This window comes from Plectropomus leopardus, chromosome 21 (genome assembly GCF_026936395.1).
Source record: "Plectropomus leopardus strain MGB_pleo_1.0 chromosome 21, ASM2693639v1, whole genome shotgun sequence".
NCBI lineage: Eukaryota > Metazoa > Chordata > Actinopteri > Perciformes > Serranidae > Plectropomus > Plectropomus leopardus.
The window spans coordinates 27827693-27855221 of NC_142196.1; the positions used below are offsets into that span (position 1 = coordinate 27827693).

General features: G+C 43.2%; 1 protein-coding gene across 2 annotated transcripts in view; it reads left to right on the forward strand.

The window, feature by feature from the left end:
- Window positions 1-27529, forward strand: part of sugct (succinyl-CoA:glutarate-CoA transferase) — a 52711-nt gene that overhangs the window by 9826 nt on the left and 15356 nt on the right. For both annotated transcript variants that reach the window (XM_088071723.1, XM_088071724.1), the window contains exons 9-12: window positions 1592-1687; window positions 4687-4758; window positions 4894-4991; window positions 5566-5668. In XM_088071723.1, coding sequence (XP_087927849.1) covers window positions 1592-1687; window positions 4687-4758; window positions 4894-4991; window positions 5566-5668 — 369 coding nt within the window. The remainder of the gene's footprint in view (window positions 1-1591; window positions 1688-4686; window positions 4759-4893; window positions 4992-5565; window positions 5669-27529) is intronic.

Genomic DNA, 27529 nt, shown 5'->3' on the forward strand with positions numbered 1-27529 from the left:
TCTGATAGGCTCTCAGATTGGGCCCCTGATAGGGCCTCTGATTGGGCCTCTGATTGGGCCCCTGGTGGCCCCCAACCATTTTCTAATAGACAGTAACAATAAAGTGATTGAGTGTGCCAGAGTAAATAAAACAACATCAAAATAAAGTCCCCACACCCCCCAAAGAGGACACAGCTAAGACCCTAAAATCATAGAAACGTCCTAAAATCCTAGAAATGTCCCAAAATCTTAGGAATGTCCTAAATCCTAGAAATGTCCTAAATCTCTTAAAATCCTAGAAACATCCTTAAGTCCTCCAAATGCCTTAAAATCCTGGAAACATCCTAAAATCCAAGAAATGTCCCAAAATCCTACAAATGTCCTAAACTCCAAGAAACATCTCGCAGTTCTGGAAACGTCCTAAAAATCTAAAAAAGTCCTAAAAGCCTAGAAACATTTGTAAGTCCTAGAATTGTCTTAAAATCCTAGAAATGTCCCATAAAACAAGAATGATGATGTCCTAGAATTGTCCTAAAATCCTGGAAACGTTCTAAACCCCTATAAATGTCCTAAAATCCTAAAGACATGTGTCCCCTGTCTTTTTGTAAAGGTGGCCCCTGAGCAGGTTGAGGATCCCTGCCTCAGACAGTCTCTGTCTCAGAGTGTCCTCCTGACTCGGCCTCTCTAGTCTCTTTAGTCTCTCCAGTCTCTCGGTCTGTGGACGCGTCTCCTCGCCACATGAAGGAACTCGCACAGACTCACGCTGTGATAATCTCCGTCCGTCCGTCGCTCAGCTGTCTGACGGAACGTGACGCCGGCGTCTTGGCTGTGGACGGACGCAGGCTTTGAAAGGACTGCAGAATGTCTGATGGTGATTGAGAGTCATCTCACATGTGGCGTCTCCGTCCTCCGGCCCGGCGCAGCCTGTAGTTAGACTTTAAACGCAGAGGAACCTCAGTGTCTAAACAGAGCTCTGACTGACAGCGCCACCCAGCCGACCGTCCGTCTGTCTGCGCTCCGTCACGTCAGCGGCCTGAAAAACGTCCCCGCCACCTCTGATCTCCTGCCTTGTAATCAGACGTGTCTGCGTCTTCAGTTTCCTCAGAAAATGCTGAGAAATGGACATAAATGTGACTTTAAAGAGCCGTCCTCCACCGCAGGCGTCTCCTGCTCCAATAAAACACAAAAGTGCTGCATGATTCGCTTTAACACGATCTAAAACAAAAATCATAAATATGGAACATTTATTGCTGTGAAATAAAAACCATAATATCTCCAACATTCAGTATTTTTGCTGCTGAAAGCCAATGCTTCTGTTTCCTTCAAAAATCACAGAAAAATGTGAAAGCAAAAAATAAATGAATCCTCAGCATTTTTTCTTTTAAAAATGTAAAATTTTCAAAGAAAAAAAATCTTTTCTTTCAAAAAATCATCCAAAATTTAAAAAAAAAAAAGAAGAAGAAGCAGCTGAGCCGCAGCCGAGCCGCAGCCGAGCCGCAGCCGAGCCAACGTGACGACGGTCAGCAGCAGACCGATGACAGCTCAGACTCAACACCTCTCTGTCTCTGTCTCTGTCTCTGTCTCTGTCTCTGTCTCTGTCTCTGTCTCTCAGGTTTCCTGTCTCAGCCACATTGCTGCGAACTATCTGAACGCGGGGAAGGAGGCGAGGCGCTGGGGGACGGCCCACGAGAGCATCGTACCTTATCAGGTAATGTCCTTAGCGTCCCTCTTTTAAACGATGAAAAAAACAATATGGAGTATCGATGGTTATTTCAGAGACAGTTTGGTCTTGAAAATTAGTCTCAAAGTCCTGGAAAAGTCACTGAAATATATTAGTGAAAATCTGTATGAACCCTGTTTAAACTGTAATTTATTTAGGATTTCAGAATATTATTTAAAGGCCATATCGCCCTACTTTCTTGTATATATTAATTCTCAGCCCAACTCTAGGATTTTAGGACATTTCTGGGATTTTAGGACATTTCTGGACGTCCGTATCTGAAGTGTATTTCAGACTAAACTCGCTGTTCTTTGCGTTGGGAGCCACGTCAGAGTCTCAGTCTGCTTCACATTACTGACTGTGAGCCGGAGGGAGCAGAGATGTTATTATGGAGGTTCATGACTCACATGTGGACATTAAACCATCACACACACACACACACACACACTCAGATAAACTGTCAGCTCCTCCTGATGTTTCGCTCCATCTGCTCGGCGTGAACGCGGCGGCTCGATTCTTGTGGTCGTCGTCTTTCTGCGTTATTGTCCGACACTCGGATCTAATCCTCGTGTGAACCTCCGTACCCACAATACCGCGCTGCCTCCCCCCCGCGGGCGCCGGAGATGAAAGCGGAAGCAGACGGGCCCTCGGCGGGTCGCGGCAGTTGAAACAACAGAATTATCGGTGTTTCGCGGTTGCGGCTGAGTGAGGAAGACATTAGAGCTGAAGAAGACATCCGTCCCCGCTCCGAAAGTTCACATCTGATTTCTGAGACGGGTCAATTCAGACCTGCCAAAACTGAGACATCCACCGTGTCCAAGCAGAGACGTATGAGACTCGCCGCAGGACGGAGGAAGAAGTTTAACCCGGACGCAAAAGTGACGGACGAGTTGATCCGTCTGCTGAGTTAACGAAGATCTGAGATCATTGAAGCAGAAACACGAGGACACGTTTCTCTACGCCGCGATCCAAACGTCCACATCGACAGATGAGGACGGAGAGGAACATGAAAATAACAAAAATAAATTAAAGAGCAGGGAAAGTAAACCTGCTCAGTTTGGGGGCCACTTCTGCAAATGACAGGGGGCCCGGGGCCCATCACAGCGGCCCCACACACATTTCTGGGAATTTAGGACATTTTAGGACATATGTAGGATTGTAGGACGTTTCTAGCATTTAAGGACATTTCTAGAGGTTAGGAGGTTTCTGGGATTTTAGGACATTTCCAGGAATGTTGGAAGTTTTTGGGACTTTGGGATGTGTCCAAGACCTCAGGACATTTTAGCACATTTTTGGTTTTTTTGGACATTACTAGGACTTTCAGATGTTTCTAGGATTTTAAGGCTGTTTCTACAATTTTTGTACAGTTTCAGCCCCTTTAGGATGTGTTTTTAGGATGAGTCTGGGATTTTAGGACATTTACATGTTTCTAGGTTTCTAAAGTCTTTTCTACAATTCTTGGACATTCAGGATTTTAGGATGTTTCTCTGAGTTTCGGAAATTTTCTGGGATTTTATGACGTGTTTTTGGGACCTGTGTCGGGGTGTGGGGGCCCTGTTTTGATGAGTTTTATGTCTCTGACACCTTATGGACACTGAAAAGACAAAAAACAATTCCCAGAGTCAATCACTTTATTTTTAGTGTCAGTTAGAAAATGGTCGGGGGCCACCAGGGGCCCTGTCAGGGGCCCGATTTGGTAAGTTGAGCATCACTGCGGTTTGAAACGGATCCTGACAGGAAACGTGTTTTGAAGCTTTGAGCTAAAAATCCGCGTAGGCTTTCGGTCTCTGAGACGTCGAGCTTCAGCTCTGTAGGGGGCCGGAAGTCGCTCCGCCGCGACCCGACCGCTCCGCCTCCCCTCTCTGAGGACGCTTTGGGGTTTTGTGGGTGGACGTCCCGTCGTAGTCCCCGGGTGGACCGCATTACCGACAATTCCCTGAGGCGGGGATGAAAGCGAGGCGGCGGTCAGAGCCGAGCGCTGAGAGCGGTGTGACTAAAGGGTTAGTGGTCTGAAAACACACACACACACACACACACACACACACCAGCGGGATGTGGCTGCTGGTGTGTGTGTGTGTGTGTGTGTGTGTGTGTGTGTGATGCACGACAGCAGGTCTTGTCCTCCTTTCATGAGGCGACCAGTTTTTATTACGAGCAATTCTCAGAGAGGAAGAGGAGGAGGAGGAGAGGGAGGAAGAAAAGACGAACAATAAAGACAAAGAGGACGCTTCATTTTAACTTCTGTGAAACTTATTTCAGACTCTGTGATTAAACCTCCATCACATCAGCCCGACACTCAGAACCTGCAGGTCGACTCCACCTGCAGAAACATCGGCTCAGAAACATCGGCTCAGAAACATCGGCTCAGAAACATCGGCTCAGAAACATCGGCTCAGAAACATACGCTCAGAAACATCGGCTCAGAAACATCGGCTCAGAAACATACGCTCAGAAACATCGGCTCAGAAACATCGGCTCAGAAACATCGGCTCAGAAACATCGGCTCAGAAACATACGCTCAGAAACATACGCTCAGAAACATCGGCTCAGAAACATCGGCTCAGAAACATACGCTCAGAAACATCCGCTCAGAAACATACGCTCAGAAACATACGCTCAGAAACATACGCTCAGAAACATACGCTCAGAAACATACGCTCAGAAACATCGGCTCAGAAACATACGCTCAGAAACATACGCTCACTCAGTCCGTGCTAAAATCCTGTTAATGCAAACTTTTGGTCCGAGACCTTCAAGGCGTAAACAGGGTCCCTGCAGATCCTTCAAAAGGCCTAAAAGGCTTTGAATTCATCAGGATATTGAGATTTTTAACAAAAGTGTCTAAAAATAAGTCAGAGGGAGCAGTTTTCAGGTTTTAATGTTTTCGGGTTTTTCAGATTTTCATGTTTTTTTAATCGTGTCACGTTTTAATGTTTCCAGTTTTCATGTTGTCTTGTTTTCATCAGTGTTTCCTGTTTCTGTTTCAGGGCTTCAAAACCAAAGACGGACACATCGTGGTCGCTGCAGGAAACGACAAACAGTTTGTTAAAGTCTGTCAGGTGAGTCCCTGCAACACACACACACGCGCACACACACACACAGCTCGTCCTCTAAACAATGAAATGACTCTGTGTGTGTGTGTGTGTGTGTGTGTGTGTGTGTGTGTGTGTGTGTGTGTGTGTGTGTGTTTGCAGATCCTGCAGCTGATGGAGCTCGCAGACGAACCAAAGTACAAAACCAACAAGCTGAGAGTCCAAAACCGCACAGAGCTGCTGCTGACGCTGTCCCAGAGGTAAACCTGCTGCTCTGCATCCAGAGCAGCTCGCACCGCCGCACCGCTCTGCCGTCCACACGCCGCCTGCACTCCCCGAAAACACGCAAGACTCATGCAATATGCACATAGGCCTGGAGAAGTTATAGAAAACTAAATATTCCTTGAAGTTTTTGGAAAAATCCTGGAATCAACCTACATGCAACCTGTTTAAGGATCGCTGGAAATTTGAAAATCCAACAATAATTTCTGGGTCTTTATTTCAGTTTTTGGAGTTATTTTTAAATAAAACATGTCTTCATGTTTTCTTTCTTTTCTGATCCTGTTCTGAATGAATTATTTTTTAAAACAATATATATTTTATAGTGTGTAGTATTTGTGTCTTTGTGTTGCAGAGACAGCATATGTACAAATATACAGAAATTAATGTTTATTTTACAAAAAACGGCAATTTACGATTTTGGTGGCTGGATAATTTTCATTTTTTTTTTACCTACCTACATGTTAATTTTGGACACTAGCTTTATCAAATATTATTATGATTATTATTATTATTTTAATTTTTTTGTTAAAGTGATGAATTTCTCTGCATCAGGTTCCTGCAGGAAAAGACAGCTGATTGGCTGAGGAGGTTTGAGGGCTCAGGTGTTCCTGTTGGACCAATCAACAGCATCCAGGAAGTGTTCTCCGATCCACAGGTCAGACACACTCACACACACACACACACACACACACACACACACACTCTGAAGCTGCCGTGTCGTCAGTTTTCAGTGGGTTTGTGATGCAAACTGATCACATGACCAGGTAGTTAACCTGAAGTCGACCAGTGAAAACACACAGGTGTGTGAGGTCGCCTTGGCTCAGCGTCAGCAGATCGCCGAAGCAGAAATGTGACGTCAGCGACGGATTTAACGCTTACAGAGCGAAGGAAATATTAGATGCTAATTTACCATTAGCACGTTAATGGTAATTCCCATTATGTGTTAGCAGCAAGCTAACGGACTCAGCACCGATTCGGAAATAATTTAAAAAAGCATGATACTACAGAGAATTATTTTTTCTGTGTGTGTGTGTGTGTGTGTGTGTGTACATGTTGATCCAGCAGCCTTTAATAAAGAAATTGTCCTAAAATCCAAGCAATGTCCCCAAACCCTAAAAATGTCCTAAAATCTGTGACCTTAGGACATTTCCTTGATTTTAGGACATCACTTGGTTTTTAGGACATCTCTTGGTTTTAGGACATCTCTAGGACTTTAGGACATCAGTGTCTCAGCTGTGTCCTCTGTCGGGGGTGTAGGGGATCCTCCACTGGCTCTTTTTTTTAATGCAAACTATTCTAGCTATAATTTCTTGACATTTCTAGGATTTTAGGACATTTCTTGGATTTTGAGACATTTCTAGAGTTTTTGGAACATTTCTTGGATTTTAGGATTGTAGGACATTAAGGTTTTAGGTGGGACCTCTGTCGGGGGTGTGGGGGCTCTGTGCTGATGCTGTTTTATAGAGACTAAAAGGACAAAAACTATTCAGAGTCAATCAGTTTGTTTTTAATGTACATTACAAAATGGTTGGGGGACCACAGGGGCCCTCTCAGGGGCCAGATTCAGCCCGGGGCCGTAGGTTGAGTATCACTGCTGTAGGAGACGAATGATGCGTCCTCTGTCTGCTCGGCACTCTGTGGGTTTTATTTGAACAAGTTTTATTTAAATGTTTTGAAGACAACAACTCAAATCACCACCTGGCACCGCCGTATAAAAGCTGTGACTCAGTGTGTGTGTGTGTGTGTGTGTGTGTGTGTGTGTGTGTGTGTGTGTGTGTGTGTGTGTGTCAGACCAGCCCATCTGCCTCTATAATCCCACTGCACTTACTTGATTTTAGGGAAGTTTGGGACACACTGTCTACACACGCACACGCACACGCACACACACACACACACACACACACACACACACACACACACACACACACACACACTCCTGTTGGTGCTGATTCAGATGTTTCCGTTCGGTGATTTGAATCATGGCGGAGATTTGGACTTGAGTCACATGACTTGGACACTTGATGATTCAGCGATAAATGAATAAATAAATAAATATCCCAATAAATGACCCAAAGGTCACTGGTGACCAAAGGTCACTGTGACAATGTCTATGTCTGAAGAATGTATTTTGGGAAATTTCTCCTAATTTGGCACAAACGTCCACTTGGACTAAACAATGAACTTGTTAGGCTCTGCTGGTCAAAGGTCAAGGTCACTGTGACCTTGTATCCAGCTCATTCTCATGAATGCGATTAGTGAAATTCGGGACAAACGTCCTCGTGGGCTCAGCGATAGAGAAAATTATGTTGAATATTTGAAACTTTTCCAGAGTTTTCAGCATTTGTAGAATCTGGACTCCGGGACATTTTGGGTTTTTTTTTTACCTCCATCCGTTTTTAAACAGCTGTTCGAGGCCTCCGCTCCCTCTCTGCCGCCGGGCTGCCTTGCTCGAGGGCTCCCGGCTCGAGTGCGCTGACAGCAGCTCTCCGCTGTATTTACTTTGCTCCCATAATTGCTTGCATCTCTCTGGCAGCGAGTGTTTCCCACACGATGGCTGCAATTAACCGAAAAAAAGTCCTCTCGGAGCAGAAATGCAGGTTTGTGCAGATTCGACTCAACAGATCGAGTTTCCTCCACATGTTTACGCCGAGCATGCTGGGAGATAATAGTCGCCCCGCTGCTTTGCTCGGCATGCATTCATTAGCGTCTGTTCGCAGGCTGTAAACACACGGAGCCACATCAGATCTCACGTTTCACATCCCGGTTTACTGACGAGCGCCGCTTCATTTTCTCCGCATCATTTTATCTCCGTGTTTATTTCTGCGTTTAAAGTTTCCGTCTCTGCAGCAGCTTCGGAGCCGTTTCAAAACTTTCCATTTTGGTGCATTCGCACATTTTGTTCAAACTGAATCAGCTTCTAATAAATGAGGTCAGCTTTTCTGTGATAGTGATAAATACTACACTGTAATACTGTGGAGTACTGCGCTGTATGTGGGACTGTACAGTAAATGTACATTTTAAAAACATAAATTATTCCTAAAATAATTGGAGGAAACATTTCACCAATGCAGAAAAATTAAAGTAAACCCCAACATAGTTTTCTCTCAGTCTGCGAATTGATGAATTGACTAATTAATTATTATTGACTAATTGCAGGTGTATAAACTGTTGGGTTGTTTAGTCTATAGCAAAACATTATATTTTATAACCTCCTTATGTTTTTATGCAAAGAAATCTTCATTTGTAAAGTAACTCATAGTTCCCAATGCAGAAAAATAAGATAAATAAATAAAAAAAATAAAAATAAAAAACACCCTCAAATCTTAAAAGTATTGTAAATAAGTTTTAAAATGACATAAGTGTTTATTAAAAATAGTTGCCGATTAAAATCCTTTTAGTTTGCTGTTTGGTTCATCGACCAACTGCTGCAGCTTGTATTAACTGTCGGGTAGTTTAATATTTACCAAAACATAATATTTATAAATAACTCTTTTTTTATTTTTTTAATGCAAAAAAAACTTCATTTAGAAAGTAACTAAAAGTCCCCAGTGTAGAAAAATCTTAAAATTAAAAAACACCCTCAAATATTCTAAATAAATTTGAAAAAGACATTAAAAAAAAAAGAAAAGAAAAGTTGATCAAAAATAATTTCCAATTAGTTTTCGGCCGGTGCAGATGAAAGCCCACCTCCTCATCACCAGGTGGCATTAACGGGGTTAAAGTGAGCGTTTTATGTGAGCAGTTAAAAGAGCTCGCTGACCTGGACTTGGACCAACTGAATAAACAAGAACTGATTGAAAACAGTAAGAACGGTGCAGAAGAATGTAAAAGTGCTCTTCTGTGAGTCGCTGTGCAGAAAGCAGATCACACTTTTACTCCTGAAACTTTTGTCCTCACTTCTCAGTCTGTCTCTGGACGCTGCAGCTCTCTCTGTCCTGTCCTTGCTTTTTGTTTTCATCTGTAGCATTTTTTGAATTGTTTTATTGCATTTTTCCACGGTTCTCTCTCTCGTGTCCCGTCTCGCATTTTCACATCTTGAAGTTCTCACAGTCATTTTTGCCTTTTCACGACTTCCCGTCTCCGTCCTCTTGTTGCTCGCTCTCAGTGCTCCCCTCAGGAGTCGAGCAGTAACCGACCTTGTTTTTATGGCTGCGAGTCCTCCGGCCGTGTATCTGTCATGTCCTCTGGGCGGCCGCCAGGTCCCGCAGAAGATATCCAGCTAAATATGGCTTTAATATTCTGACTACTGGAGGTGTGCTTGATTTATCCCGGCTGAAACCCAAACAGCCTCCGAACATGTGAGATCGGATGGCTCGGGCTCAAACCACCCACAGCTGGCCGTGTGAGAAAAACAGGGCATCAAAGAATTCAACCCTCAACCCTGCCCAGTGCTCCCAGCCCCATGAGCAAGCTGGGAACTGAACCCGTCAATCACCAGCGCAGGAAGTAAACCCGAATCTTACAGGAAGTAATGAAGTGAAATCATTCTGGAAATGTCTTTTCCCAGAGAACTGAATCATGTAAGTGCCTCGCTTTTAGGAAGCCTTTTGTCTCAGGAATTCAACCTCTGACCCTGTCATATTCAACTTACGGCCCGCGGGCCAAATCCGGCCCCTGATAGGGCCCCTGGTGGCCCCCCAAATATTAAATAAATATAAAATAAAATAAAGTGATTGACGATGGAAATTGATTTTGTCCTTTTAGTCTCCAGAAGGTGTCAGAGAGCAGGAGGATCCCCCACACCCCCGACAGAGGTCCTAGCTAAGACACGAATGTCTTAACACCCTAGAAATGTCCTAACATCCTAGAAATGTCCCAATGTCCTAGAAATGTCCTGAAATTGCAGAAACATCCTAAAATCCAAGAACTGCCTTAAATCCCAGAAATGTTCTCAAATTTTGCAAATTTTCTAAATTCATAGTAATGTCCTAATCCTAGAAATTACGTAAAATCTTACAAATGTCCTAAAATTCTAAAAATGATTTAAAATCCTTGAAATGTCCTAAAATTTGAGAAACTTCCTTAAAGCCTAAAATGTTCTTTAATCTTAAAAAATGTCCTAGAAAAACCCTAAATCCTTGAAATGTCCTAAAATCTTTGACTTGTCCTCAAATTCAACAAGGGTCCTAAAATCATTTAAATGTCCTCAAATTAAAGACACGTCCTAAAGTCACAGACAGATGCTCAAATCAGAGAAACGTCCTTATATCCTATAAATGTTATAAATCTTATGAACATCAAAAAATCCTAGAAATGTCCTAAAATCCTAGAAATGTCCTAAAATTGCAGAAACATCCTAAAATCCGAGAAATGTCCTTAAATCCTAAAAAATTCTTAAATCTTCTGGATTTCCTAAAATCTTAGAAATGTCCTAAAATCTTAATCTTAATTTGTGCGATTTTAGTGTCTTTTTTGCGGCAGCTGGGCTTTAAGGGCCCGATGGAAGTTAAAATCGACGCTGAAGGCTGCAGATTTCTTTCGCGTGTCGATGTTTGCCGCTGAAATGTCTGAAAACTTCGCTTGGGTTGAAGCTTTAAGTTTTCACGGCTCTTTTTCTGAAGCTCAGCGTGTATTTCAGCTTTGCTCTTTGGTGCGTTTAGTGAGCCGTAAGACTTTTTACATTTTCTCCTTTTCGTTTTGAAATGCAGTCATTAAGTCATCTTTAGAGCACTTTGTATCTCTGTTTGGACACCGGCTCTACAAATAACCTTTATTACTGTCTGGAAACTGTCAAATAAAAAACACAGCGAGCATAAAAACGCCGCGGCCGAACACATCAGTCTTCAGCAGACTCCCACTCGTGGGTCACGAGGACCTCACACTGTCTACCGGAGGGCGACGCCAGCCGCCAGGCGCTTTTTTTGGGAAACGCTCCCTCGGTACCGGCTGGGTTGCAGGTGAGGTGGAGGGACTGAAGGTGTGAAGACAGACGAAGCGCTTCCTCCGAGGTCGCTGCGATCAGAACGTCATTATCTCTGAAGCGTCAGACGAACGCATGCAGGAAACAGAAAGATTAAATGCAGCACTTTAACGTCAGATTCTGTCCTTATTTATCAGGCGTGACGGTATTTCTGTCTCTTGTGAGACGGATAGATCAGGCCGTGGGAAGGTTCCTCTGGTCTGGAGTCATCTTTTAAAACCGCGAAGGCCTCGTGTAGCTGATTTGATCTAGTTTTCCCCAGAGAGCCGCTCAGAGACGATCGGGGAGATCTTTCCGTCCTGAGCGGATGGATGGCTGAGTGTGAGGTATGAGGAGAGCTGGAGACTCTAAAGGATGTGTGACGATATTATATCATTTTAAACCCGCTTGATTTAACCCTTTAGGGCTCGTCTTAATGTTAAACATACGCACGTCTGCGCACAAAATGCGCTTTTCAAAATCAAGCTTAAAATATTCCATATTTATATGATTTTCTACTTTCATTTAGTTTCTTTTCTTCATCGGTCGCAGTCATTAACATCAAATATTCATTCATTTTTAGGAGATTTCTAAGATTAAGAACGTTTCTAGAATTTTAGGCAAGTTCTTAGATTTTAGGATGTTTTTAGGATTTTAGGACATTTGTAAGATTTCGGGACATTTGTAGAATTTTGGTGTACTTGTAGGATTTTATGAGATTCCTAAAATTTTATGATGATTTTAGGTTGTTTCTAGGATTTCAGGGCATTTGTAAAAATATTGGACATTTCTAAGATTTAGGGACATTTGTAGGATTTTGGTGCACAGGTAGGATTTTATGAGATTCCTAAAATTTTAGGCTAATTCTTGGATTTTATGATGTTTTTAGTATTTTAGGATGTTTCTAGGATTTTGGGACGTTCGTAGAATTTTTGGACATTTCTCAGATTCCAGGACATGTCTTTGATTTCAGGACTTTTCTCGGATTTTTGGACATTTCTCAGATTCCAGGACATGTCTTTGATTTCAGGACTTTTCTCAGATTTTAGGACGTTTCTCAGATTTCGGGATTTTTCTCAGATTTCAGGACATTTGTCAGATTTCAGGACGTTTCTTAGATTTCAGGACATGTCTTTGATTTTAGGACATTTCTCTGATTTCAGGACTTTTCTCAGATTTTAGGACATTTCTCAGATTTCAGGACATTTCTCAGATTTCAGGACATGTCTAAGATTTTGGGTTGTTTCGCAGAGAGACCCGAGGCTTCGTATCAGAGCCCTCATTCTGAAATCACGTGGTGGTAAAGCTTTCGGAGCAGAGGTGACAGGGTGCAGATCGACGCCGTGAAGAAGGGCGTTGGATGGAGTTGACGAAGGAGGAAACTCTGTTGGCGTCCTGACAGACTGGACCGTTTCTCCACACTCAGTGAAAAATGTTGGGGGTTCGTTTCAGGATCTGCTGGATTTAGAGTCATGTTGACAGACGTGAGGCTTCCTGCGGGTCACGTAGACCTCACCTCGGCTGTTCCCAGATAACCAGATAAGCCACAAGCTGACAGCTAAACGCAGCTCGGGGGAAATACATCTCTGGCTCGTGTGAGTGGTGGGCTGCGCGGATGAATGTGGGAGGAACTGACGAGTGACTCCAAAATTAACTTTCCACCATTAAAGGAAAATAAAACTTCACAAGACGTTGAGCGATAGTTTCTAGGAAAAGCAGATAACTTGGACTTGTGGTTGATATAATGGCTTGATTTAATGACTTGATTTTCGGGTCATTAAAGACAGTTTTATTCTGTACGGTCGTGTCAGTTGTAGTTGTAGGTTTGAACATGGATGGACGGATAAATTAGGGAGATGTAACCCAAATTATGAAAATGTCTGGAGCCGCAAAACATATCTGAGCCTTGAAATTAGGAAAAAACAACCTATTGACTGTTTGACACCAGAACAAATTGGCTTAATATCTTTAAAAAAACATGGGATGAAGGCAAAGGCAATGAGCAGTTTCATGAGAAATTAGCAAAATAGGCAAAAGAAAACAAAAATGTAAACTTTATTTACTTTTTCCAGATTTCTTGCTAATTTTCTTGTACTGTTATACAGATTTCTTGCAAGTTTTGGGGTAATTTTTGTTTACTTTTTACAGATTTCTTGCTAATTTTGGGTAATTTCCTCACATATTTTAAAAAATTCATGTTATTTTTTGGGGGGAAATTTTCGTTTACTTTTTACAGATTTTTTGATAATTTTCTTGTTAATTTTCCTGCACTTTTTTTTTTTTTTTTTTTTACCAATTTCTTGCTAAATTTCAAGTAATTTTCATTTACTTTTTACAAATTTCTTGGTAATTTTCTTGTACTTTTTACAGATTTCTTGCAAATTTTTGGGTCATGTCTTCTTGCGTTGCTCATTGCCGCCTTCTCGTGTTACTAAAGAAATTCGAGCCACTTTGCGCAGATTTCAAAGGGTTCAGGTCTTCTTGTGGCCGGTAGTGCGATGTCGGTGTGGCTGTGTGTGGCTATAATTTTATTATCAACAGATAATTTCAGATGAGTGCCAGGAGAGCGTTTCAGGAGGTCACGTTGACTCTGATCATCGCTCAGCGTCTCCTCGATAGCTCAGTGAGCAGACGACGACGGTTTGTAGTTTAGATGGTTTTGTAATAAAAAAGACATCAGCAAAGCTCCGTCTGTCCTCTCGGGGGTTTTTAAGTGGTTTGGAAGACACCCACTGACCCTCTTCCTCTTCTCCGAAACACATTTCTGTCTCAGATAAATGGTCTTCATGTGTCAGACGATGAATCGCTCTGTTATCAAAGGGAGTGCTGAGTCAGCAGGGAGAGCTCCTCATAGCTCTGCTGCGAGTGTAGTTTCAGTCGCAGACCGCATTTTATTTTCTTTTTTTTTTGTAATGGACCCGGCACGGAGCGTCAAAGAATGATAAGTGATGAGAAAGCGCACATGTAGGTAAACGCAGAGAGACTTCCTGCTGTACAAACACACTTTTAAAGGACTTTTGAAGGATGTGGTCAGTCGGCTCCTCAGCGAGGATCCATCACTGAGAGATAGAAATCACAGATGACGACCCAAAACTAAAGACGCCCGCTGAGAGTTCGCTGTGACCCAATTAGGACGAAGGCTGAAGATTATTTATGCAGCCAGAACTTCAAAATGATGCAGACTGAACCAACGAGACGCATGTGGAAACATCTGAAATGTTTTTAGGATTGTTTGTTTAGTCTTTTTAAGATTAATCGTTCAGACAGAGAAGTGCCGCATGATAAAGAGTCACAGAGGACAGTTATGATAAGTTTTTACTCCGACTGCTAATTTGAACCCCAATACACATTATGAACCTCTCTCAGTTTAACCCTTTTAAATCTTAACAAATCGGCTTTGTTTCTTTCAAAATCATGAGAGGAAGAAAATGAGCAATGACAGAAGAAACGACACAAAAATGACAAGAAATTAGTAACAAGGACAAGAAAATTACCTGAAAATTAGTAATAAAAAAAAAATCTCTCTGAAATGTCTTAAAATCCTAAAAATATCCTACTGTTATCGTAACTTCCTAATATCCCAGAAATGTCTTAAAATCCTAAAAATGTCCTAAAATCATTTAAATGTCCTGAAATCCCAGAAATGTTTCAAGATCCTACAAATATCCTACAGAAACGTCCTTCAACCCTAGAAATGTCCTAAAATACCAGAATCGTCCTAAAATCCTAGAAACTTGTCTGGGGCTGCTGCGTCTCATCCCTGTCCTTCTGTCGTTGAGTGTCCCTGCTCTGTGTCTCTTGAAATTGTCTCTCAAATTTGTCCCCGAGATTATTTAAATATTAAAATAAATCATGTTTCTGTAAACTTTTATCAGTCGTCACATCAAAGGAGATGAATCAGTTCTCAGATCTGCTCTTTTGCTCTGACACTGTCCGTCCTCAGCTCCGTCCGTCCTCAGCTCCATTCGTCCTCTGCTCTGTCCATCCTCAGCTTTGTCCGTCCTCAGCTCCTGAGTGACTGACGGGCATCTCTCTGGCAGGACGCCCCGATGGTTTGTCTCTGGGTGTTTATATGAGCGGCTGTAATTCCAGCTGCTGATAGAGAGACGGCCCGAGGACGTTTGTCTTTTTCAGTCCGTGAAGACTCTTGAAACTCATTTAGAGGAGGACACGATGCCGTCTCCTGCGACTAATAGCTCTCATCATCTGCTGACCGCAGCGACGGGTCGATTCCTGTCTCTGGCGTGAAGACCCTCCTGATACCTGAGGGTCATTTCCAAACTGTTTTATGAGTCTCAGTGACGTTCGGACGAAGCGACCATGTGAAGTTTGTGACCATATTTGAGCTCCTCGCTGTCAGAGGACATTCACACACGCTGAGATTCAGACGTCACATATTTGTTTCCACAAACGAGGCCGAAGTGAACAAACAGACTTCCTGAACGTCAGGAAAACATCTGTGGAAAAAATGAGGATTACAGCTCAGATTACAGACCAGGATTATAAAGACCTGCACCCCATGTCAGCCTGCACTGTGGGTTTACTGGGTTTACTGGGTTTACTGGTAACTTTGTGTGGTTTACTGGTAACTTTGTGTGGTTTACTGGTGACTTTATCTGGGTTTACTGGTGACTTTATGTGCTTTTACTGGTGACTTTATGTGCTTTTACTGGTGACTTTATCTGGGTTTACTGGTAACTTTACAGTGGCCCCATACATGTTTCTAGGATTTCTGGGACTGAAACATTTTTAGGATTTGCGATTTTTCTGAGATTTCAGAACATTTCTGAGATTTTAGACCATTTCTGGGATTTTTCAACATTTTTAGGATTTTGGCAAATTTCTTTGATTTTCAGACATTTCTAGAATGTTTGTGACATTAGGACTTTAGGACATTTCTAGTATTTTAGGATTGTAGGACATTAAGGTTTTGGGCAGGACCTCTGTCGGGGGCTCTGTTTTGATGCTGTTTTATGCACTTTGGCACCTTATGGACACTAAAAAGACAAAAAAAACTCAGTGTCAATCACTTTATATTTACTGTCAGTTAGAAAATGGATTGGGGGCCACCGGACACCCTATCAGGGGCCAGATTTGGCCCACGGGTCATAGGTTGGGTGTCATGTGTATATGTGTGCAGGCAGCTCAGGTCTCTGTGATCTGTGATTATGCCGTTTTGTGCGCCGCCTCTAACAGCCGGCTCTTGTTCTCACAGTTTTATCTGCGGTCGTTTCCTAAAACATTCACGTCTCTGACGTCAGGTGTGCCCGCGCTGAGTTCGTGTATCGCGGTGACGCAGGTGCGTAAACGAGGCGCTGAGATTACCTGTGATTGAGCTCAGAGGTCGGCTGAACCTGCTGTCAGAGAGAGATCTCAGCGAGCTCTGGAACAGAGAGAGACAAAATAAATGATCCGTCCTCTCGGTCTTTAGGGACGGAGCGGTGGCGTTCTCCGTCATCAGCCTTTTTTTGGGGTGCGGCGCTCGTTGCTGGTTGTACGACCTGTTCCCTCTTCACAGTAATTGCTGTCGATGGAGCGGCTGTTTATTCCTGAAGACGATTCAGCAGCTCGTCTTCAGTCACAGACGTCTTCCAGCCTCCAGTCAGGGACCGTACCCGCGTTTTAACCCTTACCATCCCTCCGTTGCACCTTTTGTACATACATTTTGTGTTCTCTATATTCTATTTTTTCATTTTATATTTTTAAGTTGCTTCTATATTTTTTGTTTTATGTCTTATACTATTTAAATTCACCATTTTTACTCTACCTTTATGTTAATTTTCTAAATAAAAAAAAACTGTTAAAAAACAGTTAAGTACAAAACAAAACAGCAGTGAAATGTGCTGAAAAAAAGTACTTATAAATTATGATTTTTCCATGACTTTTAAATTATTTTTCCCCTCACTTATTAAAAATATTTTTCTAACTCAGCCACTTTCTCTCAGTTGCTCATTGCCTTTTTTTCCTCGTGTTTTTGTGTGCTTCATTTTCAAAGGGTTGAAAACTTGCGAAAAGTGAAGTCACTCTGGGTTTCAAAGGGTTAAGGGCCTGGGCGGTCTGTCGGAGGATCACCAGTGGTGTGTTACTGGTCGTGTGCTGCTGGTCGTGCTGGGAGGGCGGCGGCTCTGAGCTGAAGTCGGAGGTCGTTGAGATGTGAATTTCTGAGTCGTGTTTTGTTGTCGTGTGAACGCTGAAGCGCTTCAGCTGAAATACGAGCGGATTGATTTTGTGATTTGTGGTGTTTTTCTGCTCGAACACATTCATCAGCTGAGCCGACAGCTTTTTGGGGGTTTTGGAACCAGGTCCCACATTTTTCCTGGAAACACCTGGAAGACCTGAAATTCCAACCAGCTGCTTTCCAGGGATGAAAAACTCCTTTTTTAATTTTATGGCTCCCTGAACGCCCACCGCACATTACAAGACTTTGACTTTAAAGAGACTGAAGTTTGACTCTGAAAAAGTTTACAAAGACTTGAAGACCCAATTATTTTTCCTGTCCCGCTCCTGGAAAACAACAACAACCAAACAACATTTAAGAAATATGAAATATTAATGATTCCGTACACATCTGCAAAAACAGAAACACAAGATAAAAGAAGTCACATTTCAACGTTTCATTGTCAGTATCATCCATCAAGAAACTTTTGGATTTTTCATTTCATTTCTTTTTTCTCCTCTCCTCTCCTCATCTCTCCTCCTCTCCTCTCCTCCTCTCCTGTCCTCCTCTCCTGTCCTCCTCTCCTCTCCTCTCCTCTCCTCATCTCTCCTCATCTCTCCTCCTCTCCTGTCCTCCTCTCCTCTCCTCTCCTCTCCTCATCTCTCCTCCTCTCCTCATCTCTCCTCCTCCTCTGCTCCTCCTCCTCTCCTCTCCTCCTCCTCCACCTCCTCATCTCCTCTCCTCTCCTCCTCTCCTCCTCCTCCTCCTCCTCTCCTCCTCCTCCTCTTCCTCTCCTCCTCTCCTCTCCTCCCTCCTCCTCCTCATCTCCTCCTCTCCTCTCCCTCCTCCTCTCCTCCCTCCTCCTCCTCCTCTCCTCTCCTCCTCCTCCTCTCCTCCTCCCTCCTCCTCCTCTCTCCTCTCCTCCTCTCCTCTCCTCCTCCTCTCTTCCCTCCTCCTCTCTCCTCCTCTCCTCTCCTCTCCTCTCCTCTCCTCTCCTCCTCTCCTGTCCTCCTCTCCTCTCCTTCTCTCCTCCTCTCCTCTCCTCTTCTTCCCTCTCCTCTCCTCCTCTCTCCTCCTCCTCCTCCTCCTCCTCCTCCTCTCCCCTCCTCTCCTCTCCTCCTCTCCTCCCCTCCTCTCCTCTCCTCTCCTCTCCTCTCCTCATCTCTCCTCCTCTCCTTTCCTCTCCTCTCCTCTCCTCCTCTCCTTTCCTCTCCTCATCTCTCCTCTCCTCTCCTCTCCTCTCCTCTCCTCTCCTCTCCTCCTCTCCTCTCCTCTCCTCTCCTCCTCTCCTTTCCTCTCCTCTCCTCTCCTCTCCTTTCCTCTCCTCTCCTCTCTCCTCCTCTCCTCCTCTCCTCTCCTGAGGACGGCGTGAAGCGTGTTATTAATCACGCTAACATCATGCAGAGTTCAGGGTGTGTGCCGTCTGCTCTCTGGGAGCGACCCGGTCAGAGGTCAGAGGTCACGCTGTGATTACAGGAGCGCAGGGAGGCGCAGCAGCTGCTCGTTAAAACTTTATTTATCCAGGGAGATGGACAGAGCTCCGCCCCCTTCGTACACAGAGACGTGTTCAGACCGGGAGCAGAGACACGTTTAAACTGGGAGCAGAGACACGTTTAAACTGGGAGCAGACACATGTTTAAACTGGGAGCAGACATGTTTAAACTGGGAGCAGAGACATGTTCAGACTGGGAGCAGACATGTTTAAACTGGGAGCAGACATGTTTAAACTGGGAGCAGAGACATGTTCAGACCGGGAGCAGAGACACGTTTAAACTGGGAGCAGACACATGTTTAAACTGGGAGCAGACATGTTCAGACTGGGAGCAGACACATGTTTAAACTGGGAGCAGACATGTTTAAACTGGGAGCAGACATGTTTAAACTGGGAGCAGAGACATGTTCAGACTGGGAGCAGACATGTTTAAACTGGGAGCAGACACATGTTTAAACTGGGAGCAGACATGTTTAAACTGGGAGCAGAGACATGTTCAGACTGGGAGCAGACATGTTTAAACTGGGAGCAGACATGTTTAAACTGGGAGCAGAGACATGTTCAGACTGGGAGCAGAGACACGTTTAAACTGGGAGCAGACACATGTTTAAACTGGGAGCAGACATGTTCAGACTGGGAGCAGACACATGTTTAAACTGGGAACAGACATGTTTAAACTGGGAGCAGACATGTTTAAACTGGGAGCAGAGACATGTTCAGACTGGGAGCAGACACATGTTTAAACTGGGAGCAGACATGTTTAAACTGGGAGCAGAGACATGTTCAGACTGGGAGCAGACACATGTTTAAACTGGGAGCAGACATGTTTAAACTGGGAGCAGACACATGTTTAAACTGGGAACAGACACATGTTCAGACTGGGAGCAGACACATGTTTAAACTGGGAGCAGACATGTTTAAACTGGGAGCAAACATGTTTAAACTGGGAGCAGAGACATGTTCAGACTGGGAGCAGACACATGTTTAAACTGGGAACAGACATGTTTAAACTGGGAGCAGACATGTTTAAACTGGGAGCAGACATGTTTAAACTGGGAGCAGAGACATGTTCAGACTGGGAGCAGACACATGTTTAAACTGGGAGCAGACATGTTTAAACTGGGAGCAGAGACATGTTCAGACTGGGAGCAGACACATGTTTAAACTGGGAGCAGACATGTTTAAACTGGGAGCAGACACATGTTTAAACTGGGAACAGACACATGTTCAGACTGGGAGCAGACACATGTTTAAACTGGGAGCAGACATGTTTAAACTGGGAGCAGACATGTTTAAACTGGGAGCAGAGACATGTTCAGACTGGGAGCAGACACATGTTTAAACTGGGAGCAGACATGTTCAGACTGGGAGCAGACACATGTTTAAACTGGGAGCAGACATGTTCAGACTGGGAGCAGACACATGTTTAAACTGGGAACAGACACATGTTCAGACTGGGAGCAGACATGTTTAAACTGGGAGCAGACATGTTTAAACTGGGAGCAGAGACATGTTCAGACTGGGAGCAGACACATGTTCAGACTGGGAGCAGACCAGTACCACCAGTCTGCTGCTCACTGGACGGCTGCAGCCAGTCAGTGGTGATGACTGCTTTTGGACATAATATTTATGTCTTTTTGGACGTCACATAGATGTCTTTTCTTGATGTATTATGGATGGCGATCTGGACATCATATAAATGTCTTTTCTGGACATTTGCAGGAAATTTCGTATTACGTTTGTGGTAAATTTATCACGTGAAAGGCTGCAGGTTCGGATCTCGTTTGTGGTCTGTTGTTGCGTCTCTGGTTCGGTTTCGTTATTTCGTCCCTTTGAACACACTTTAGAGCAGATATCTGAAGTAGCAGACGAAATGAGTGATTTCTTTATGAAATGTTCAGCTGTGCTGGAGGTGAGTCGCTCCTCAGAGGAGTGAAGAGGAGGAAGTTTGAGAAACCCGACCCCCGCAGGACCCTGCAGAGTAACAGCCCTCTGAGGGACATATTGGTCCTTAAGTAACTCTGAGACCTCGTCCTACATGTTAATGAAAGACCTGAAAACACGTCTGGTCTTCATCAGATCCACCAGGACGCCGAGCAACATTTATTAGACTTTACAGTTCCTAAACCGCCCAGATTACAGGCAAAACCGCAGGAGGTCAGAGGTCAGACGTCCAGAGCGCGGCTGTGACCTCCGGATGACTGCGTGGAAAAAAAACGAGCCGGGGCTCTTTGTTGACGGTAATCAGAGTGGGAGGAGGATGTGATGGAGCCGAGGGAGCGAAATGTAAGGAAATAATCAGCTGGAAATCCTCAGCGGCCGCAGGGGAGCGGCTCCGGGACATCTGGGAAAGTGTGAGAGGTGGATTTGATAAAATCCAGGTACGCCACGAAAGTATGAGAACCGCACAGAGCGAATGTGAAAACACGTAGTGACGGACGACGTGACGGCGAGACGAGGAGGAGGAGGAGGAGGAGGAGGAGGAGGAGGCCTGTGTGTCTCATTGTTCGGCCTCTGAGTTCAGTTATTGTTTCAGACTGGAGTCGATCCGCTCGCCGTCCTGACCGATAAGACAAACTTTATTGTCCCGACAGAAATTTGTCTTGTGCAAAAGTGCTGAGAGCAGCTGCAGAAAACATGATGAAACATGAACCAACACGACAAACAATAGACACAGCGACAGCGCAGGTAAAAGGAAGGAGAGATAAATAATTCAAATAAATAAAAAAATCGAAAAAGTGCTCACACCCTGTAGGAAATGCCATAAAAGATGAATGATATTAATTTTGGTGGTCAAAGGTCAAGATCCTTATGACCTCATGTTCCTCCCATTCTTATAAAACGGTTTGGAGGGCATGTTTTCAAAAAAAAAAAAGACGAAAAAAATGTAAAAAAAAAAAAAAAAAAGCCAAACACTTTATTTTTAAAAAAGCCTAATGTAAAAAAAAAAGTAAGGAAAAAAAACAGTTTCTTTAAAAATCTATAATGAAAAAGTTCCAATAAGGAGTATTGATCCTCATTTCAGTTAATCGATCATCTTGAGAATTTGCCCCAAATTTACTGAAAAGTCCTGGAAATGCATTATTTATTTTTTTTAATTATATTATAATATTATATATATTATTACAAACTATAAAGCACGCTGTCGTATCCTGATGGTCCGTCCTTAAATAGGCAGACGGAGCTGCAGTTTTGTTCAGGAGAACCTGAGCCGAGCTGATCGTCGACTCTGAGAAAAAGATTTTGGAAACAGTCAGACGGTGGAGAGAGAGGAGGAGGAAGGAGGAGATAAAGTGTAGAAAGAGACGAGTTTGTTTATTTTTACAAAAAAGAAAAGCGTAAATGAGAAACATGTTTCCTGGAATAAAAGCGTCGTTTCACAGAACCTGATTTTCTTTTTTGCTCAAACGGCCAAAACAAGCAGATCTCTGTCAGTCCAAAGAAAACTGTGAGATGTTTATGAAATATAGACTAATGAAATCTGATGACTGACAGAAAATCGCAGCAGACTTTAATGAACCCACAGAGCAAAAAAAAACACACCAAAAACCCAAAAACACACAGCTTACACGCCAAAATAAAAGCCCAGAATCATTCAACCTCCGCTTATTAATCCTCGTCTTTTCCCCTCTCCGTCCTGCGGATCAATACTGAAAAAAAGTTAGGAAGTCGTGGAATTTGTAATTATCAATTTCCAGGCCTGGAACATTTTAGAAAACTGAATATACCTTGAAAGTTTTTGAAAAGTTATTGAATTTTGTTTCAAAAACCTGCATAATAACACATGATGTGTTCAAGGAACGTCAGGCATGTGGCAATCCAACAATAATTTCAGTTTTTATTGTTTCTGGCTGTAATAAATAGTGTTATTTGGGGATTTTTAAAGAAAATACACCCTCCAAACCCACAGGCCAAAAAAAGGGCAAAATTTCTTATTTTTCCCAAACCAAAACCAAACCATTTTTTCTTTAAAAATGCCACCAAAAATGTATCCCATTTTACTCTTACATTTGCCACAATTTTTAAAGGATAAAAAAATCCCCAACATTTTTTTATAGATAAGAAATAACTTTTTTTTCTTTAAAAACCACCAAAAAAAGAAAAAAGGAGAAAACATTTTAAATCAAAGTCATGGAAAAGTTTAAAAACCACAAAAAAATATTTAGAACCAGGCAATGTAAAAGAAGTGATAAGGAGTATTGAAGGTCATCTCAGAGAATTTCAGAGAAAATTTAGCTCAAAGTCCTGATAAAGTCCTGGAAAAGTCCTGGAAACGTATTGGCAAAAATGCCAGTGAACTCAGCTTGTTTTGGGAAGTTTTTGACGTCAGTCTTCTAAGGTGTTTATCTGTTTTTAGTTCCTCCAGTGGATAAATCCTGATTAGCCGAGCCTGTGTGTGTGTGTGTGTGTGTGTGTGTGTGTGTGTGTGTGTGTGTGAGAGTGTGTGTGAGTGTGTGTGTGTGTTGGACTGAACAGCAAACATCTGCTTCACACACACACGCACAGTTTGGGGTCATGTGGGGACGCGGCGCGCCACAACAAACAGGATGATTCACACAGAAATGTGAAAAATCTCGACGTGATTTTTCCTTTTTTATTTGTGATCAGAGAGAGGGAGAGTCTTCCTGTTGTCTTCCTCTCCTCCTTTTCTTTCTCCCAGGTCATCCCTCCATCTCCTGTCCTCTTTTTGCACCTGCTCCTCCTCTCTTTTTCTGCTCCTCCTGTTTGCTCCTGAACAAAATCACCCTCATGTTCACGTCACATGACCAGCGGTCGTGGCGAGGCATCTCTGGACTCGGGACGCGTTTTTGAAGATGTGTGGATGCATGAGCACGTATGCGGTTGCAGCTATTTTAAATTTGTCTCTAATGTTTGCGGACAAAGTTACTCAAAAGTGTTGAGAAGTTTTGAAAAGCTAATTTTATCCCCAGAAAGTTTTGGAAAAGTCAGTTTCAAAGGCCTGAATGATAACACATGAAGTGTTTGAGAGCCGTTGACACTTTAAATTCAGAATTTCTGTTTCTACAGCCGCTGGCTGTGATAAACGCTGGCGTTTAAAGAGAAACAAAATAAATGAAATTGTCAAAATTTAAAGAAAAAAAGACAAAATATATATTTCTTTAAATCACTAAAAATTGTAAAGAAAAAGGATATTGTCGAAATGTTTTTTTAATCACCAGAATTTTTTTTACAGAAAAAGAAAAAACACCAAAATGTCTTCTATTAAGATTGCCAAAATTTCTTTGAAGAAAAAAATTCACCAAAATGTTTTCATCAAAAAAGCCAAAATTTAAAGATGTTTTATCTTAAATCAGTGCTAAAAAAAATCCAACATTCAGCCATTTAAAGTTGTTTGCTCCTCCCCAAAAGCCCAAAAAATGACAAAATATTTATTTCAAAAAATGCCACAATTTAATTGATTTAAACTTAATTTAACTAAATTGTCACTAAATAACAACAATATCATCAAAAAATGAAAAAAAGACAAAATATTTTATTTGAAAATAGCCAAAAAGCTTAAAGAATAAAAGATCTCCATTTTTTTTAAAATTAGCAATAAAATAAATACAAATGAGAGCCATTTAAAGTTGAACCCCCCATAAATTTGTCCCCAGTTGATGAAAATGTCCCTCTCATAAATAACACACAGTCCCTAACTTATAGTCAAATATTAAGTCCTAATCCTGTTCTGAAGTAATTATGTTAAAAATATTAAATATTTCTATATTGTAATGAAAACAAACCGATAAAGAATATTTGGTCGTTTCAGAGAATTTTTGGTCTTTCAAAGTCCTGGAAAAGTCCTGGAAAGTTTTTGGCCAAATGTGTTTGAACTTGATTTCAGCAGCGGTTGAATCAGCTGTTTCGACCCAAAAAAAAGTTTGTATTGATGTCGTTTGTAGCAGTGACTCGTCCTGCCTGTGGAGGGCGCCGCTGCACCGCCGCTGCGCCGAGAGGTGGGACGAGAGTGAATTTGATTGGTTCATTAACCTGAAGAGACACATCTGAGCTTCTGTCGAAACAGTCCTCTGAGCAGCGTCTGAAAAACCCTTCAAAAAATGTTAAAAAAAACCTTTGAGGACACTGGAGGTCAAATATTTGTCCCTCAGAGGGAATCAAACCCTCGACGGCGGCGGCCGCCGCTGTCCCGCTCTGCTCGTCTGTTTGTCGACGCTGGAATGCGGCCGAGCATAGTTTGGTTTGTGAGCTATAATCGAATCAAAATGTGTCTGCATACTTTCCCATGGGGACGGACGAGGAGGACGGGGGACGGGGACGGGGGACGGGCGTCCAATTAAACGGTGACAGTGGAGAGATAAACAGATGGACAATCATCAGGAATGGACAGAGCCTGAGACAAAAGCAGCAGGAGGAGACAGCAGATATGTGCTGCTACTTCACATGTTATTCTGGGACGTTTCCAGGAGCAGAAGTGTTTTCGTTCTTCTTTTTTCTTTTTTTGAATAAAGGCAGCTGCTAACGAGCCAAAATACCAAAACCTGTTTGAAGCCGGAGATCAAAGCGGAGAAATATCAAACAAATATCTCACCACAGCGGCCGTCTGTGGCGGCAGGCGGCCATCTTTCTTTGGTTTACAGGCCCCGCCGTGTTCGTCATATTTCCGTAAAATATTAATATTTACTTGAATAATCCAAAAATATTTTTTTATTTACACGCCAGAAAAGAAATCATTACAGAGTACAGAGTACACCTGAGCAGGTAGAGCACAGAGTACCTGAGCAGGTAGAGCACAGAGTACCTGAGCAGGTAGAGTACAGAGTACCTGAGCAGGTAGAGTACAGAGTACCAGAGCAGGGAGAGCACAGAGTACCTGAGCAGGTAGAGTACAGAGTACCTGAGCAGGTAGAGCACAGAGTACCTGAGCAGGTAGAGCACAGAGTACCTGAGCAGGTAGAGTACAGAGCACCTGAGCAGGTAGAGTACAGAGTACCTGAGCAGGTAGAGCACAGAGTACCTGAGCAGGTAGAGTACAGAGTACCTGAGCAGGTAGAGCACAGAGTACCTGAGCAGGTAGAGCACAGAGTACCTGAGCAGGTAGAGTACAGAGTACCTGAGCAGGTAGAGCACAGAGTACACCTGAGCAGGTAGAGTACAGAGTACACACAGAGTACAGAGGAATGTTTCTCACACACACACACACAGAGGTTGAAATAACTGGAGCACACCAGATATTTGTCTGCTCTCCGGAAATTTCTGCAGATCAGGAAACAGAGCCAAGGTGTGTGTGTGTGTGTGTGTGTGTGTGTGTGTGTGTGTGTGTGTGTGTGTGTGTGTGTGTGTGTGTGTGTGTGTGTGTGTGTGTGTGTGTGTGTGTGATTCACATAAGAAAAAAACACATGCTGTCATTTTCTGGTGTAATAAACCTTTACAGCTTCAACTCTCATTCATAAAAATCCACTTGGCTGCAGTTCCTCTCCTCCTCTTGTCCTCCTCTTCTCTCCTCCTCTTGTCCTCCTCTTCTCTCCTCTCCTGTTTCTAGGACATTTGGGCGTTTCTGGGATTTGAGGACATCAGTGTCTCAGCTGTGTCCTCTGTCGGGGCTGTGGGGGATCCTCCTCTGGCTCTATTTTGATGCTGTTTTATGTCTCTGACACCTGATGGAGACTAAAAGGACAAAAACTATTCACAGAGTCCATCACTTTATTTTTATTGTGCATTAGAAAATGTTTGGGGGCCACCAGGGGCCCTGTCAGGGGCCAGATTTGGCCCACAGACCACAAGTTGAGTATGAGTGATGAAGTTCACACAGAACGTAAATCAGCTGTCAGATTTGGATTCATGAAGTTTTCTTCAGGCAGCTTTGAGCCGAGTTTAAAAGTTTCCGTCTGCCTCGTTCATGTGGAAGTTCCTGTCAGTTCATCTGCAGCAGGGCATTGTGGGAGTTGTAGGAAACAGTCTGAGGGGAACGATGAGATCAGCGGACGAGACGTGAGGGTCATTTATCTCTGTCACTTCTCGGCTCTCGTCTTACGGCCATGTTGGACGTGTCAGAGTCACCTTCGCTCAGACTCTCCGAGGTCTCAGCGTCGGGACTCGCCTCTCCACACGAGCGCTGAAATCATATTTGGCCGTTTTGTTTTGGCGGGAGTTTACGTCGTCCGCCGCTCCCGAACGGCTCCCTGCTGACCCGAGGTTACCGTGCTGCTGCACACCTGGAGCACAGCTGCTCCCTCTCTGCACACGGGCACCGCCGCGCTCCAAAACACACACCATCCACACGCCAGAGTTTCCACTTCACACACGCACACACACACACACACAGGTCTGTGTGTGTGTGTGTGTGTGTGTGTGTGTGTGTGTGTGTGAGTGTTTCTAAACTCCAAAGCCTTTTTTGTTTGGAAAGAATTTGTTCCTGTTATCGTCTTCTAAACACTTGATTTTATTTCTGACTCTGGTGGTGTTTTTACCCGAGCTTTGATCCACACTGAAATATTTCGGGCTGCTGGGCGGATTCAAACACAGACTGAGCTTCAGACGGTCGTGTTCTCCGGAGGATGAATCCTACCCACTCTAGAGATCCTCTGAATTTTCATCCAGCGCCATCATCAGGTCAACATTTTAATCCTTCGGGGTTCGTATGGTCATGAAAAACCTGAAAAAGTCATGGAATTTTCAAATAGCAATTTCCAGGTTAAGAAAAGGTTTGGAAAACTAAATCTGCTCCAAAAGATTCGGGAAATCCCAGAATTTTGTTTTACAAATCTGTATAATGGCGCATGATGTGTTCAAGGAACTGTAGGAAATTTGAAAGTCCAACAATAATTTCTGTTTGTGCAGTTTCTGGCTGTCACATTTGGTGATGTTTTTTTCCTTTTTTTAAGAAAACATGCTAGGAAGGCATGTTTTTTGTAAGTTTCAGTCCTGCCTTTGGTGCCATCTCTGCAGTCAGGGAGTTATCTTTGTCCAGGATTTGAGAAATCAATCTCAGAATGAAATGGGGACGACT